We start from the raw sequence: 17499 nt of genomic DNA, 5'->3' as shown, positions 1-17499 counted from the left end.
AGTTAACCAGGAAGACTTTCATCTTTCTTTTTTTTTACAAAGAGACTTTAAACTAAAAAGAGTCAAACCAGACTATCAGTTGAATAGGAGTCAGATTGACCAAATCAGACCACTGATTTTATCTACATATTGGAGAACCCAAATATTTTCTCTACAACTGATACACACGAAGGCGCCATGAGAGTACATGAAAGAAAAACCAGCTCAGAGACAGGCATTTCACAAGTGATCCAAGCCTGTGGATGATCGAGTTTGTTGGTCATCTGATCAAGAGCTGAGTCATGGAATCATTTGTGAGCCGCCATATTGATTTGCTTTTTGACCTTATAGTTCCCACTTTGTTGCTTCAGTCTATTGTAGACTCTTCATGTCCTTTAATAGCCTATTTGCTTTTATAATTTTTAAAACATTTTAATTCAATCACTGAGATACTATCATATTTTGACAAGAAATGATAACTCTGATGAAAGTAGAAAAGATAATTAAAGTTAGCACATCGCTCATAAGTATGGAAAGTCCTTAAAAGTGTGACTTCAACCAAGTATATTTTGATATAACATTGAGGAGAAAAAAAGAATTTCATCTTGGTGAGAAAAAAGAAATCATACCCAGTGTTGAACAAAATAACTTAGTTAAGGACCTACTTTATGTTTTTGTTTTTGTTTTGTTTTTGCTTAAAGGCACAAGAACTCTAAGTGGAATTGAACAGATGGCAGGAAAGTGTTATCACCCTAAACATGGCAGCTTCAAGTAACAACACATGATACAGTAAAAATGTGCTCTAGTTCTTCCTCCCAAGCCAGCATCTTCATTCTATCCTAAAACAAACATTTTTCATTGTCATTTTTAGAAAGAATAGAAAATATTGGATAGTAAGGAAGCATCCTAGCAACCATTATGTTACAAAGAATAGAAATGCAAATATAAAAATAAGTAATCCATCTAAAGCATTCTCTATGTTATCCCTCTCAAAGGAACATTAGTTTAGGTCTTTGAAAAGGTTGTCTCGCCATTAAATGTTTACCAATCTAAATATTGCATACAACTAAATGAAAGTATTCCATAAATCTATCATAATAGACTTATATTCATTTTTGAGTTTTTTTGGGGGGGGGAGGAGATGATAGCTTTTGAACCACACTAGTTGATCCCCAAGGGTTACTCCTGGCTCAGTACTCAGGAATCAATCCCTGGAGGACTTTGTCATACCAGATTGTTGAATCCAGATCTCCTGCATCAAAACTTATGTTTCTGTCCTTTAAGATATCTCCTTGGCTCTCTCTTTTGTGTTAGTAATTTTTGATTTCTTCATTTAGGGGTCTATTTTATTTCTTTTAATAAATACTACTATTATCAACTTTGTAAAATTAAGGAAAATGACATCCCTACTCTTTTATATTCAATGAGCACAGTCACTGGTAATAGAATAGAACCAAATAGAAAGGAATATCATGATATCAGGTTATTTATTTTTAATCTAAGAAGAAATTATTTGCATCTGTTTGTCTAATCATAGAGTACACTATTCCTGATGTTTATAAAATACAGATGGATACTTCTTTTCACCTAAAAGTTGTGATGGCAAAATCTTATTTGTCAACAATTTTGGAAGTGAGTGGAAAGAGATCATGAAACCCAAGTGCCTGGCAGCTCAGTACAGACATTACCAGTTTTGTGACTCATATTTCCAAAGAAAAGGCACCATGTCTTCTCCTGTGCAATAGATGGTGCTGTGAGCTTGCTGGGTGCTGTCAGACTCCCAGAGTTTTATGACATTAAACCCTCACACTCTAGGCTTCTCAGGAGCTTACAATGCATATTAGAATCAAAGAGCCATGTAGATATGGAACGTGTGATTTTTTTTGTCATGTCATTAGTCACAATATGATTGACAAAATAATGAATAACTTCAAATATCTGAGCCCCAGAGAAAGTTAGCAAAGATACAACTCTGGAGATTAAAATGAACTACTTGAATTGTGAAATCAAAAATCAGGTGGAAAATGAGAGCTTGACTCATTCTGAGCTTCTCACATGTGAGAACTTATTTGTGTGAGAATTCTTTGAGTGTTTTATTTTAGAACAAGAGACCACAAAGAACCACTGGTCATCCCATGGAAAGACCCAGGTACACAATAACAGTCAACACAAGGAGCTGATGTAGCTTGTTCTGCACAATACTTCTACTTATCCCTGTTCAATTCATAGAAATACAACAGTAGGGTGTTTGCCTTACCCAGGTCTAACTCAGGATCAATTTCTAGCACCACATATTCTGAGCCCCGCCAGGAATGATCCCTGAATGCAAAGCCAGGAGTAAGTGATCACCCTAAAAAAATTGTTTTTGTTCTCCAAATTATTAAATTTTGGAAATCTGGCCATAAAGATGGACAATTACCACCTGGCCAGGCCATGAAGGAAAATGCAAATATTTGAACAGAATATGCTACCTTACCTCAATGGTTTTTCTTTTTTTTTTTTATTTTGTTTTGTTTTGTTTTTTTCTGGCCACACCCATTTGATGCTCAGGGGTTACTCCTGGCTATGCGCTCAGAAATTGCCCCTGGCTTGGGGGGACCATATGGGACGCCGGGGGATCGAACCGCGGTCCTTCCTTGGCTAGTGCCACCTCGCCAGCCCCCCTCAATGGTTTTTCTAACTCTCTCAAAAGGAATTAACATTTGGGGAAATAGTTCCTTACAGAGGGAGCAAGGTACTTCCTACAACCCAGAATGGAAATTCACTAAATAAGAAATATGTTGCTTGTGTTCCTTCCTGCCCTTAGGATTACAATCAAACTATTTTGGTCCCTCTTTAACACACACATGGTCTTGACTATCAAACCTGACTTTAAACCTCCTTGATCTTTGGTTTTTCATCTGTTGAACTCAGAATCTAATTGTCACACTGGCAGAAAGATTTCTTGTATCACATGCCTGATGGATGTGGTATTGATGAGAAACCTTTCATGGTGAAGGTGACCAAGAATGGCCTTTTGACCTTTCTCTCCAGAGCATTATCAAATGAGTGTGTTGGAATCAGCTCCAGTTAGCTCCACTGTGGGGAGAGTATTTGCCAAGGACTTGGATGAAGGAATCAATGCAGAGATGAAGTACACGATAGTGGACGGAGATGGAGCGGACGCCTTTGACATTACCACAGATCCAAATTTCCAAGTTGGCATCATAACTGTCAAAAAGGTAATCCTACTCTTTTGCAAGCCAATTTTTTTATTTTGATCAAAGCGGATTACAAATATTTCACAGTAATATTTTAGGTACATAGTGATATTGAATCAGGGGCATTCCCATCACCAATAATGTCCTCCCTCCACCCCTGTTCCCAGCATACATCCCATGTCCCCCTCTTTTACCCCCAGACTGCTAGTATAAGTGGTCCACTCTGTGTCTAGTATGTTGTAAATTAGGTATCAATTCTGTTGTCATTCGCTTTGGATTTGGTCCTTAAGTTTGATCCTTTTTTTACTTCTACTTAATGTTCATATGACTGCTGGGTCTTGTTATCCTCCATTATTTCCCCCTCCATTAGTGGGTCAAAACAAGATGGTTCAAGTTGTGTGGTTCTGTTTGAAGGAAAGAGAAATTAAAAATAATAATAATAATAATAATAATAATAATAATAAATAGAATGGGGCAAAATCAAACAAGCAAAAAATTGAGAGAAGTCCTTCTAGAGGCTATATCTATCAGTTTAAGAGCAGGGAGGGAGAAGGAAGAAAAACATAACAACAATACAAAAAATAAATAGGTAAATAAAATGAAAGATAAAATAATCAAACAAAAAACTTGAAAAGCACCATATATATATGACTTGCTCGTAAGGGCTGTTGTGTATTGCTTCAAATCTAATACATACTCATTTGTATTATTAAACACACAATAACCTCAGTCTCAGGAGGGGCACTAACTTAAAAGGGCCAAGCATATGCTTTGCATGCAGGAGGCCCAGATCTAATCCTCAGAACTTCTCAATACCCTGAGCACTGCCAGGAGTGACTTCCTAAGCAGAGTTGGGAATAGTCCCTGAGCACCAGCAGTTGTATCCTACACACACAAAAAAAAAATATTCTTGGGCTGGAGAATATCAATAGTATAGCATTTATCTTCTGTGTGTGAGACCCTGAATTTAATCCCCAGAGCTACAAAAAAATTTTTTTCAATAACTCTTACTCCCTTGCTTATATGTAAACATGAATATCATTTTATAGAAATAGTTAATATTTGACAGACTAGGTAGTACTAGGTCAGGAAAGAATAGTATAACTATGCTGTTCACATGACTAGGTCACTACTTAGCCACTTAAAAATCTCTTACAGCTGAATTTTCTAATGATGTTAATGATTTGATCAATATTTGCATTTGAAAGCACCCATTTTTTACCATAATGAACCAAAATATCAATAAAACAAGCCATAATATCATTTGTGAATCAATAAACAGCATGCACAGACCTTTTAATTGCCTCTTAGAGATCCATAGGTGTTAATTATACTTGGAAAAGATTTAACAAAGATAGCTGCTGAATGATGAATTACTTTGCTTCATAAATTATAAAGTTTTCTAAGTGTGACCTACACACCCTTTCAGTGATGTAAAGCTCTTATGGATTTACTTAGCTGAAAGAGATAACATTTTAAAAATTGAAGTTTTAACATTCTAATAAATACATACCTGATTAAAAAAACATCAATTCAAAAACTTACTGATTTAATCTTCCTTTTCATTCTAAATATTTCAAATCTAGAGATATTGCAAATTATTAATTAAACAGATACTTCTTATGTACCTACCTATGTGTCAATCATAATCCAGGCTCCAATTGTACAATAAAACAACCAAAAATCTTTGGAGTCAGAGAGTCCTCTTTTTTTTTTTAATATATTTTTTATTTAAGTAACATGATCATATTTGGGTTACAGTCATAACCAGAACATCCCCCTTCACCAGTGCAACATTACCCCCTCCCCCCTTCCCATCCCCTGCCTGTATTCGAGACAGGCATTCTACTACAGTAATTTGTTTTTAAGTTCAGTAAGTTGTATTTTTTTTCCTTAAAGGATAAGAGTAAAAAATATATATAGTAAAGATGTGATAGTGGCAATCGCCAATGTTTGCATAGGTCCAGAAAAATGGAGAAAATGGAAAAAAAATTCTTGACCTGATTACAAAAAGGCCTCACCCCAGAAGTTTATTGGCATAAGACAGACTCTGGGTTCCAGGCATATCAGTCTATCCAACTCCAGTCATTCTCAGGGTCCCGGTGAAACTTTTTTACACTTTAGCTATTGTTGGTAGAGTCAGAGAGTCCTAAGTTAAGGCGCTTGCCTTGCATATAGCCAACCCTGGTTGGCTCATATGGTTCCCAAAACACCTCCAGCAGTGATCCTGGAGTGCAAAACTAGTAGTAACCCTCACCCCAAACACCACCAGATGTGGCCTAAAAAAATATCTACCTTATGGGACTTCCATTCTATTAACATAAATAAAACAATTAAAATCGCAAAAAACCAATAAGATAGTATATAAAAGAAAAGTGCTAAGCACTATGAGGAGGGAAATAAAATAGAAGAAAAAGAATTGGAGTGTGTTATTGGGTTTAGCTTCATCGAAAAGTGATGGATCTGTAAGGACTTAACATGGGCATATCACCACATAGAATTGGTACTTTAAATGATGCTCAGTGAGAATTGTGCACTAGAGATTAAAAAATGGGCATGAGAGATAGCACAGTGGTAGGGCGTTTGCCTTGCAAGTGGCCTACCCAGGACCAACGTTGGTTCGAATCTCGGCATCCCATATGGTATCCATGCCTGCCAGGAGCGATTTCTGAGCACAGAGCCAGGAGTAACTCCTAAGCACTGCCAGGTGTGGTCCAAAAGGCAAAACAAAAAAATGGGCTGGGCTGGAGAAGGACGGTGGTTCGAATCCCAGCATCCCATGTGGTCCCCTGAGCCTGCCAGGAGCGATTTTTGAGTGTAGAGCCAGGAGTGACCCCTGAGCGCTGCCAGGTGTGACCCAAAAAACAAAAATAAATAATAAATAAATAAATAAATAAATGATCATGAATATAATCAGGAAAGAACTCCAAACAAATAGCCAGTACAGAGGCCCTCAGATGGGACTTTTCCTAATTTGTTTCAAGAAAACAAGGGAGCAGAGATAGTAAAGAGAGGAATATGCACTTGCCTGGCATTCAGCTGTGGCAAATTCGATCCCTGAGCACCACCAGGAGTCATCTTTGAGCACAGAACCAGGAGTAGATCCTGAGCATCACTGACTGTGACCCAAAAAATAAACAAGAGAACAGAATGAGGGAGCTAATTAGACTGAATAAAGGAAGACACTAAAAGCAGATATTAAAGGGAAAATAAACATTTGTGTGGGATGCTGAGGCTAATGTAATAATGTAAAGTTTTGTTCTGGACAAAGTGGAAAACAATTGGACATGATTGGATTTTCATTACAAAATAATTCCTCCGAAGGTCATGTTGAAAAAGAACCACAATGGGTCAGGGATGGGAAAAGGAGCCCAGATGAAATGCATAGACCAGAAGTCAGGCAATCTCCTTTTCTAACAGATTGGAGAGCAGGAAAAAGAAAACGTCAGAGCAGAGCCAGAAGAATATTGTTACCATTAAGAGCTGGAAAGGTCAAGCAAGCAAAGCAGAAAGCAGTCAGGCTGTCTCCTATCTGAGATGCAGCACTGGACATGTGACATTTTCAATGTCTCTTCTACAACCACGTAGAGTTGTGTAGTCGCTGTTGGTTACAGGGGTCAGGAAAAGAAACCTGGAATGAAAATATGAATTTTGAAGTTATAGGCCTAAAAAATTATAATCCAAGGCATTCATCATAGATGGGAAGTAGTCAGTGAAGTGAAGCATTGTATCCCAACATGATGAAAGTAGCAAAATATTTATGGACAGGTAGAGACTGAGGACATACCAGAGGGCAGGAAGAAAGTCAACAGAATTTCTAGGGAGACAGAAAGCAAAAGCTTGTAAGAGAAGGGAATCATCAACTATGATAATGCTGTAAAAAAAAAAAATCTGAAAATTAACCATCAGCACCAGGGGCATGAAGTCATTGATGACCTTGTAAAAAGCAATAAGGTCAAAAATTAGGATGTGACACAGCCTGTATGTTTGATAATGGTGTTTCATACAGACACACAGTGCTGTTCTGTGGACCGCACGAAAGAAAGGAGACATCACAGTTGTGTCTCTCATTATTTAAACTGCAATCAAAGACAGTAATCGCCAGCTTCCCACCAATCAGAAAGCCTTAAAACTAGAAAACCATAACCCCAAAATAGCAGCAAACGCTGAGATGAAGACCAGAACACCCACATCCTAATTCTTTGAGAATTAACAACACTGGCTAAAATTCTACCAGGTAAGTAAAATAATGCCAACCTGGGTTACAAAACAAGATTCAGAACACTCCTCTCTATTATGTGGCCAGCTCCCACTTGAACATCTAATAACACATTTTTGTCTTTACTAGTAACTGCAAACAAAATAAACATTCAAAGATTTGGATAATCATTCTTCTCTTCATTCATTCATTCATTCATTCATTTTTTTTCTTTCATTCTTTCCTTTCTTTATTCCTCCCTTTCTTCTTTCCTTCCTTCCTTTGTTTTTTTAAAATTGGATGGGGGAAAGAATTCTATAACGGGGGCCGGGTGGTGGCGCTAGAGGTAAGGTGTCTGCCTTGCCTGCGTTAGCTTTGGACAGACCATGGTTCCATCCCCCAGCATCCCATATGGTCCCCCAAGCCAGGAGCAACTTCTGAGCACATAGCCAGGAGTAACCCCTGAGCATTACCGGGTGTGGCCCAAACCGCCCCCCCAAAAAAAGAATTCTATGACTAGCAAAATTACTCTTAAAAATTAAAAGGAGGGGCCGGAGAGATGGCATGGAGGTAAGGCGTTTGCCTTTCATGCAGAAGGTCATCGGTTCGAATCCCGGCATCCCATATGGTCCCCCGTGCCTGCCAGGAGCAATTTCTGAGCATGAAGCCAGGAGTAACCCCTGAGCACTGCCGGGTGTGACCCAAAAAAAAAAAAACACACAAAAAAAAAAAATTAAAAGGAGAGCCAGAACAATAGTTCAGCACTTGCTTACAAGGTAAGGCACTTGCCTTGCACATGGCCCATCAAAAATCTAAATATACAAATATGTATTTATTAAACCAAATAAAGATGGTTTAAGTTGGAAAAATAAAAATAAATAAATAAACAAATAAATTGGATGGGGGAGCTGTGTGACTTCCTAGCAGCACTCAGGGGTCACTACAGTGATAAATGGCCCCATAATACACACAGGCCAGGAAAAGTGAGACTGCTTGAGCCATAGTAAGCTGGAGATTGAACTCAAAAACTAGGTCAGGCCTAGGCTCCACCCTATGGGCTCTCCTCCTGGTCCCATGGATAAATATAATTTTTTGAGTGAAAAAGTTCTCTTTTAAAAATGAATCAATCCAGGGCTAGAGTCATAGCACAGCAGGTAGGGCATTGCCCTGCACAAAGCTGACTCTGGTTTGACCCCCAGCATCCCACATGGTCCCCCGAGCCTTCCAGGTATGGTTCCTGAGCTCAGAGCCAGGAGTAACACCTGAGCGCGGCCATGTTGGTAAGAAAAAAAAAATTAATCCTAAAAATAACCTGAATCTTTGGAATGATCAACATATTTCCAACTTTCTAAAAATCTTAAAGTGATGTGTAATTCTATATAATATGAACTCATGGCATTATTAGACTTGAGCTAAACCCAAGTTGTTTATTGAAAAATGTTAATTCAATAATTTTGGAAAGAAAAACAGCTTTCAACCTTAGAGAAAAGATTGAAACTAGCAAAACAAAATCCTCCTTCATTGTCATTACGAAAATTATATCCATGTTTCAATCAAAATATATATATCAGTTTCTCTAAGGTCATTTGACTTCCTTCTTCTCAAATTATGAAGTTCCAGAAAATGGAACTAAGGAGAAATCGATAAGTTGGGTAGACAGACAAGTCAAATATAATAAATACTATAGAAGCTACTTATCGATTGTTCAATCTATCTAGTTGGAACATTCATTCCAATGCATGATCAACACCCAGCTCCCTGTTTTGTCATTACTTAGTGTCATATAAAATAGAAACAAAAGTTTTGCTTTGTTTATTTCCCTAAGGACTATTATTTTTCCAAAAGGCACATAGTTATTCAAAAAAGAGAAATTAAGTTGAATTGATGAGACTGGGTCTTCATAAAACTACACTGATTACTACTCAATTCCATGAACCTTTTCTAGCTTTTAAGGAATTTATCAATTGATTTTTAGTCTCTTGAATTAAATGCTTAAAAGATAAAACAGAATGTTTAATTTTCATAATGCTCTCTGAGCAAGATGCCATGCCATTTCTTAGTCTTCAGCAAATTTCCATTTTCCAGCATACAATTAGGGATTGTTCTAAGTCCATTTGCCTTGGTGGCAGGCCACAAAGAGCAAAACTTCTGTCTTTCACAAATCTAAAATGCCATTAAATTGTCCTTTATACCATTGCTTTATTTATATACCACTTTAAGGAGGTTAAAAAAAAAAAACCTCTGGCCCAGTAATTTGCTACCGTTCTTTTTTCTCATTCTTTGCTTAAAGTTGAAAAGTATTTTGTAAACACAGACAGATCTGCTTCACAAATTCCAGGTTTACTCTCCATTTATTTTTATGCAATTCTGCCTGCTCAAAATATATTGTTTCAAAAAATACAAACACAAAAATAAATTTAAAAATATATTGTTTCAATATCAAATTATAATTTAAATTCTGTTGAAGATAATTAAAGGGCAACAAACTTTGAAACAAGCAAGACCAACAGTGTGTAAAACTCAGCTGAAGCTGGACAATATGCCCAGCTCTGACTAAGTCTGGTTGACCAAAAAAAAACAACTGGAGCCCATCTTTTAGGATCTATAGCAATTGTTAAGGTGCCCTCCCTTAGGGAGGCCAGATGAGCCCTAAAATGTCAAAATAGAAAATCTGTACATCTTAGAATTATTATTAAAATTAGTAACACAAAATCTTTAGAGTACCATTCAATCAGGCAAGTTAATGAATTATAAAACCTTTTTGTGTTATTCAATGTAGACAACTACTTTTGCCACTGGTTGTAGTATTTTAGGCCCTCACTAAGCATGAAAAACACATTTGAAGTTACAACCTTTGTCAAATAGTTTAAAAAATTATAATACAAAATAATAGAAGCAATATGGAAAAACAGAAAAGTACTCTGCAAGTAGAGAGAAAGGAAGAATTAATTTTGTTTAGGGAACCACAGGACTATTTTGTGCCATAACTTTCCCAATTCTATTTTCAAAGATACAAGTTTTGTGTGTGCTAGATCTCTTGAAAAATCCTTGGATTTCTTGAACTATACTTTTCAGATGTACTCTTCTCTGATTTCCTATTATAACTATATGAAAAATAATTTTATATTATAAAATAAATATAAAATCATCTCAAGAGAAAGACATTAACAAAGATTTGATTCGCTCAAGTCTTTTCAACAAATAGAATCCATATGTAAAAAAATAAGCTTCAATTCAAATCTCACAAGTATATATATAAAATAATAATATATGTAAATGTAAATAATATATTTAAATTATATGTAAATTTATGGATTTAAACATTTAAAATTTCCATTAAAAACAGGAGAGAATCTTTGTGACCATTATTAGGCAAGATATAATAAATAGCCATATAACCCAAATCCCAATATCCAAAATAAAAGGTAACTTAAAAAAGACACCAAAACTATCATTTGTTACCTTCTAAAATCATTGTTAAAGGCTCAGAGAGATAGTACAGCAGATAAGGCACTTGCCTTGGGCCACAGAGATAGCACAGTGGAAGAGAGTTTGCCTTGCATGCAGTCAATCCAGGACAAACAATGGTTTGAAACCAGGCATCCCATATCTTCTGTACTGATCATCAATGTCTCATATGGTCTCCTGAGCCCTGCCAGGAATGATCCCTGAATGCAGAGACAAGAATGGGTCACTCATCTATGGGTTTTAAGAAAAATGAAAGACATTCTTGCAATAATAATTTTCAGACACAAAAGAGAAAAGAGCTGGAAGTTCCAGCTCACCTCAGGAAGCTCACTACAAAGAGTGATGAGTTTAGTTAGAGAAATAACTACATTTTGAACTGTCCTAATATTGAGAATGTATGAGGGAAATGCAGAGCCTGTTTAGAGTACAGGCGGGGGTTGGGTGGGGAGGAGGGAGATTTGGGACATTGGTGATGGGAATGTTGCACTGGTGATGGGTGGTGTTCTTTACATGGCTGAAACCCAAACACAATCATGTATGTAATCAAGGTGTTCAAATAAAAAAAAAAGAATGGGTCATAAAAATTTGGGGGCGTAAGACCCCCCATAAAAACCTACAATGGTACCACTACTTTAAAAAGTGGTTTGAACAACCAAGATGACCATCAACAGATGAATGGCTAAAGAAACTGTGGTACATATACACAATGGAATTTTATGCAGCCATCAACAGAGGTGAAGTCATGAAACTTTCTTATATATGGATGGACATGGAACTATTATGCTGAGTGAAATAAATCAGAGAGTGAGAGATGGACACAGAATATTCTCACTCATCTATGGATTTTAAGAAAAATAAAAGATGTTATTGTAAACTACACTAACAACCACCATGACAGTGTTAATGAGCGAGAGAAGTAAAATGCCTGTCTTGAATATAGGCAGGGGGTGAGGGAGGACGGGGGTGGGGGGCATTGGTAATGGTAATGTTGGACTGATGAAGGGAGGTGTTCTTCTTATGACTGAAGCCCAACTACAATAATGTTTGTAATCATAGTACTTAAATAAAGATATTTTTAAAAAATAATAAATAATAAAGATATTATTGTAATAATTCCCAGAGACAATAGAGATGAGGGATAGAAGGAACAGCTCATGATACAAAGCTCACCACAAATAGTGGTGAGTGCAGTTAGAGAAATAACTACACTGACAATATCATGGCAATGGTAGTGAGAGAAATAGAATGCCTGTCTCAAATACAGGTGGGGGATGGGAGAGAGGAGGAAGATTGAGGACACTGGTGATAGGAATGTTGCACTGGTGAAGCGGGGTGTTTTTTAATGACTGAAACCCAACTGCAATCATGTTTGTAATCATGGTGCTTAAATAAAGATGTCATTTTTAAAAAAGAGAAAGAATTTTAAAAATGGAAAAAAACTGGTTTGAAAATTTCTTATAGTTAAAAATACTTACTGTATAATCCTTTTTCATTCTTAGGTGATCTAATTTAAACAAAACATGTATATGGATACATATATACATATGTATATGTCCATTGCAACTGCCCTGGAAATTGGAAGCAGCTTAAATATACCTTTAGAGAAAAAGAATGAACAAAAGAGTGTTCATAATGGAATACCTCTTAGGAACAAAAAGAGACCAACTCCTCCATATAACAATGCAAATGAACCTCAGTTCAAGAAGCCAAATTCTAATGACTGTGTTTATATGATATTCTCTCAATTGAGATAGAAAGGATTGAAAATAAATTCATAGTTGTCAAGAAAAAAGGGTTGACCACAGAAGGCACCAGGCGGGAGCATGAGGGCAATGAAACACTTACACATCTTAATTATTATGAAAAAATTGTGACTATATTATACATTTGTCAAAGCCTGCAAAAGTTTAAGCTAATAAATCAAATTTAATGTATGCTAATGATACCTTAGCCTTATAGAAGAAAATGAGAATAAATGAGTAGAAAAAATACTTTTCCAAATTTAAACCTAACTAAAAACACAGTGTCCATTTGGGAGTTACCATATAAAAGGAAAAATGTTTTTTTTCTTTGATTATTGGGTTTACTCCTGACTGCACTCAGGGATCACTCCTGACAGGCTTTGGAGACCATACTAAGGTGTCAGTGATCGAACCTGGGTCAGCTGTGTGCAAGGCAAGTGCCCTACTCTCTGTTCTATCACTCTGGCCCAAGAAAGAGTTTTATGAAACTATAATGTAATCTACCAGCATGGATGGATGGATGGATGGATGGATGGATGGATGGATGGATGGATGGATGGATGGATGATAGATAGAGAGAGAGAGAGAGATAGATAGATAGATAGATAGATAGATAGATAGATAGATAGATAGATAGATAGATAGATAGATAGATAGATAGATAGATAGATAGATAGATAGATAGATAGATAGATAGATAGATAGATAGATAGATAGATAGATAGATGGATGGATGATAGAGTTAAAGACTACATATAAATAAGATAAATGTGTAAAAGGATTTCCTCAAAAATGCTTTCATTTGAGTAGCAGATACCTATCTCTAAGAAAAGCTGGTCTTTTGACAGAGGACTAGGGAGGTAAGAGAGCTATGGAAATGGCTGCATAGTTGGAATGGGAATGTTGGCTCCATAGTATAAGGAATAAGGACAATGAACAGTGCTAATAATGGGAACAAATGGCAATCTGGCAGCCACAAACAAAGCAAAGCTTAGAATCTGAAAAAAGTGCAATTAAAGTAAATCTTGCTCCTACTTGTTTCTCAAAAGCTAAGCAGTTGCATAAATGGAAATAACTGTTAACATGAAATAGCCTGACATTTTATAAAATAAAGCTCAAAAGAATGTTCAGTTCAAAAAATGTAAGTACTTGTCAAGTTGACGTGTGACTTTTAAGCATTAGGAACTGCTTAGCTATTCACTGTAATTATTTTATAGGACAGACTTTATATGATTTTTTTAATGATTGATGATGTTTTCAGGTGATTGTTACTTAAAATGTTAAAACATCTTTGTCAGTTTAAAAACTGTAAATGGGTTATTCTTAAGAGATAACATTCCAGCTCATTTTCTAAATATTTCTTAAGTGTTTATTTTGACATAAATATGACAGGGCTGGATCAAATCATACTTTATGGTATGACATAGAATTTTACTGAAAAAATTTGTGTAAATGATCCCGAGATGAGAAAATTAAATTTTTTCACCTGGTTTTCCATTCTAATTCCAATTAACCAGATCACTTTAGCCCAGTTTAATCCACTCATGTGAATTCAGAATCTCTTGCTTCAACTGCAACATGGGCACCTGGTTTTAGTCAAGAATATCCATGACCAACTAAATGTAAAAATATTGATCTGACTGAGTGCCCTGAGAATCCCAGTGAATGTTTATAATAAATTTCTGGAGGGCATGGTAGGGGTAATTGGTATTGCATTTTGTATTTGATTTTTTTTGAAGAAGAAGAAAAAATTTTCAACTTAGGCTTCAACTCTATGAATTGTGAAACAAAACTTAAACTCAATTATCATGGCACTTTTTCAAATTAACAAGAAAAATAAATAATTGTCTTTAATATGACAGAATAGACATAATCAAGTTTCTAGACTTGTGGTTATCAACCACTTATCCCCAAAGATTAGAAAGACTGAAAACCACTGAAAGAAAGGTGGCTTCACTATCTCTGAAGCAGCCAACATCATTCTTCTCTTCTTCATCCCTTAGTAAAAACAAATTTTAAGACTGTGGAACAAAGGAAAAATTCTCATTTTCCATTGCCTCTTTTACATCATTTTAATGAGTTGGTCTATTTGCACACCAGCCACCAGGATTGACCATTAGAACCTGACATTTCTGCTGGTATCTAATCAATGTGTCTGTTGGCATCTTTTTTCTTTCAGCCCCTGAGTTTTGAAAGCAAGAAAAGCTACACCCTAAAAATAGAGGGAGCCAATACTCATCTCGAGATGCGGTTTCTGAGCCTGGGCCCATTTCAGGACACAACCACAGTGCACATCAGTGTAGAGGATGTGGATGAACCCCCAGTATTTGAGCCTGGCTTTTATTTTGTGGAGGTTCTCGAGGACGTACCCATTGGAACGACCATCCAGGTCATTTCCGCCAAGGACCCCGATGTGACCAACAACTCAATCAGGTTTTTGTTGTTTTGTTTTGTTTTGTTTTGTTTTTCACAAACCTCTTTGTTTTTTCTTTTTCCTACAGATCCAAATCCTCTCTTCCCTGGGAATAATTTTTAAGCCTCTGGTTTAAGTTATTGTTGTTTAAACCTCTTGACCTTTTCACATTGTATAGACGAGAAGTACTTTCATGTCTGTAATTCACTGACAATTAGTTCAGTCAGCCATGCGCCTCCTCTCAGTTCTCAATTGCAGCCCTAGTGACATGCCATGGGGCTAGATGTGTTGGGGGGAAGGCATCCTATGCATGACAGAATCTTTAGTACCATTTCTGTCTACTACTCATGAAATGCCAGTAGCATCCTTAATCTGTAACAAGCTGACCTATCCTCAGATAATACCATGTGACCTGAGAGAATTATAAAATAACATGCAGTTGAGAACCACTAATTCAGATGAAGCATAGAGACACAAGAATAGCAAGTGTTTTGTTTTGTTTTTCGTTTTTAAGAAAAGAGAAGATAGAATCTTAATATAAAAGCAATCAATGTACATTCTTTCCATTGTTATGACCCTTGGACAATTTGACTTTAAAGACAGGAAACGGAACATTTTTTCACATGCCATAGAAAAAAAAATCAACACAATTCCCAGTAACAAGGCCACAGTGGCCAAAACAGACTTTATGTGGTGAGCCCTTGGAGAAACAAGTTCCTCCGAAGAATGTTAGGAACAAGCATCAGGCCAAGAGGCTAAATGCTTCCTCTTCAAGAGTGGGAGGAGAGCTAACACGACATCCTTGGCCCTTTCCCATCAAGTCTGGAATGCAAGTGCACACAGCTGGTCACCAGGCTGACATCTCAACCTTCCAGAGCAACTGTCAAGCCTCTGAAGCTTGACACACAAGATCAGGGTTTCAAGGCTGTTGAAGGCCATCTGTCGCATTAATAGTCAGAAGCCTCACAGTCAAAGGGATCTGGGATTATGAAGCAGGAAACACCTCTATTTCCTGTCAGTGAGCCTCAGCCCTCACTTGCTGCTGCTTTTGATGACAATAGGCTTAAACTCTTCACCTTCTCTCACTGATTAGTGAACGTCTCATTTTCAAACACTAAAATGGATTCAATGATGTGGTATGAATTCTTAGATTAGATTTCACCAGAAAACTTATCTTTCCAGTATGAATTTTTAACAACTTCATAGGAGTTCTATTTCAACCTTAAGCTTTTTCTGTGTATACAAGGGTACAAGATAGTCATATTATCCCTCAAAACAGCCACAACAGGGGCCGGAGAGGTGGCGCTAGAGGTAAGGTGTGTCTGCCTTGCAAGCCCTAGCCAAGGAAGGACTGTGGTTCAATCCCCCGGCGTCCCATATGGTCCCCCCAAGCCAGGGGCGATTTCTGAGCACTTAGCCACACCCTGAGCATCAAATGGGTGTGGCCCAAAAAACAAAAACAAAAAAAGCCACACATAAATGAAGTAGATTCTACTATAAATGTATGTTTTTAGAAGCCTATAAAATATTTGAATGTATTAATCAATTAGTCTGCTCACATCAAAGAAGATAATGTAAAGAAAACTTTAGGAAATCAAACTTTATTGGGAATAAAAGGTTTAAAATATAACAAACACAATCTTAAAACACCAGCTCCCATTTCATCTTTTTTATTCATTGATAGTATTTGCTTCTATTTCTAAAACAGTCCATGAGAATACTCCATGGTTGGATTCTCCCCTATCATAAGCATAGTGAATGGGAATCTATTAGGGGTCAAAACAGAAGACAAACACTCACACAAAAGCATATAATTTTAACAATAATATATTAAACACAGATTGCATTTTGCCATTTTGAGTGAGAGTCAAAATCCTGCAGTGATGGTGAGGGTGTGCTGCGTCCTCCACACTAAGAACTAATGGCAAGATGTGACCCAACATGTGCCCCACCCCCCACCCCCCCTCACTGGCCCAAGCAGTTGTTTCCGAGGGATGGGAAATGGGATGACACAGCCTGGGGGCTGGACTCCGTGCTTGGAGATTTCTCCTCAGAGGTCCCTCCCTCCTCAGAAGTAGCAGAACAAAATCCAAACTTGGCAAAGAGCCACAGTATACAAAATAATGAGAAGAGGCAAACGTGGCTCAAGAGCCGCGTGTTCGCCACCCCTGCCATACAATATCGGGGGTCATGACTGCTCAGAAAAAGAAGCACCTAAAATTCTAATATTAGGCAATCAATGAACTGACATGTAAATTACTTTTCCATGTTATCTTTCTCCAAATTGTTCATTTTATCTTTAGTTTTTCTACAACAGTTATTTTCTTGTGAAATAATTTGCCTCTATTATACATTACTTTGATATCAACTTCATCTGCATTTTTATTACAAAGAATAAATGAGATTTCTACTGTAACAAAAAGCATACATCACACAAAAGTTAACAATTTCCTGGAGCTAAACTGTTATAGATAAAAGAACATTTCATTTTATTTATTT

The 17499-nt window shown here is 36.8% G+C and overlaps 1 protein-coding gene across 1 annotated transcript in view; it reads left to right on the top strand.

Annotated features, from left to right (window-relative positions):
• CDH20 (cadherin 20) overlaps positions 1-17499 on the top strand; it is a 275136-nt gene that overhangs the window by 225065 nt on the left and 32572 nt on the right. Inside the window, exons 6-7 of the mRNA XM_049782076.1 lie at positions 3013-3200; positions 14767-15020. Coding sequence (XP_049638033.1) covers positions 3013-3200; positions 14767-15020 — 442 coding nt within the window. The remainder of the gene's footprint in view (positions 1-3012; positions 3201-14766; positions 15021-17499) is intronic.

This window comes from Suncus etruscus, chromosome 10 (assembly GCF_024139225.1).
Source record: "Suncus etruscus isolate mSunEtr1 chromosome 10, mSunEtr1.pri.cur, whole genome shotgun sequence".
NCBI classification, from domain to species: Eukaryota; Metazoa; Chordata; class Mammalia; order Eulipotyphla; family Soricidae; genus Suncus; species Suncus etruscus.
The sequence above is the reverse complement of the archived record's forward strand: the minus strand, read 5'-3'. Positions and strand labels throughout refer to the sequence as shown.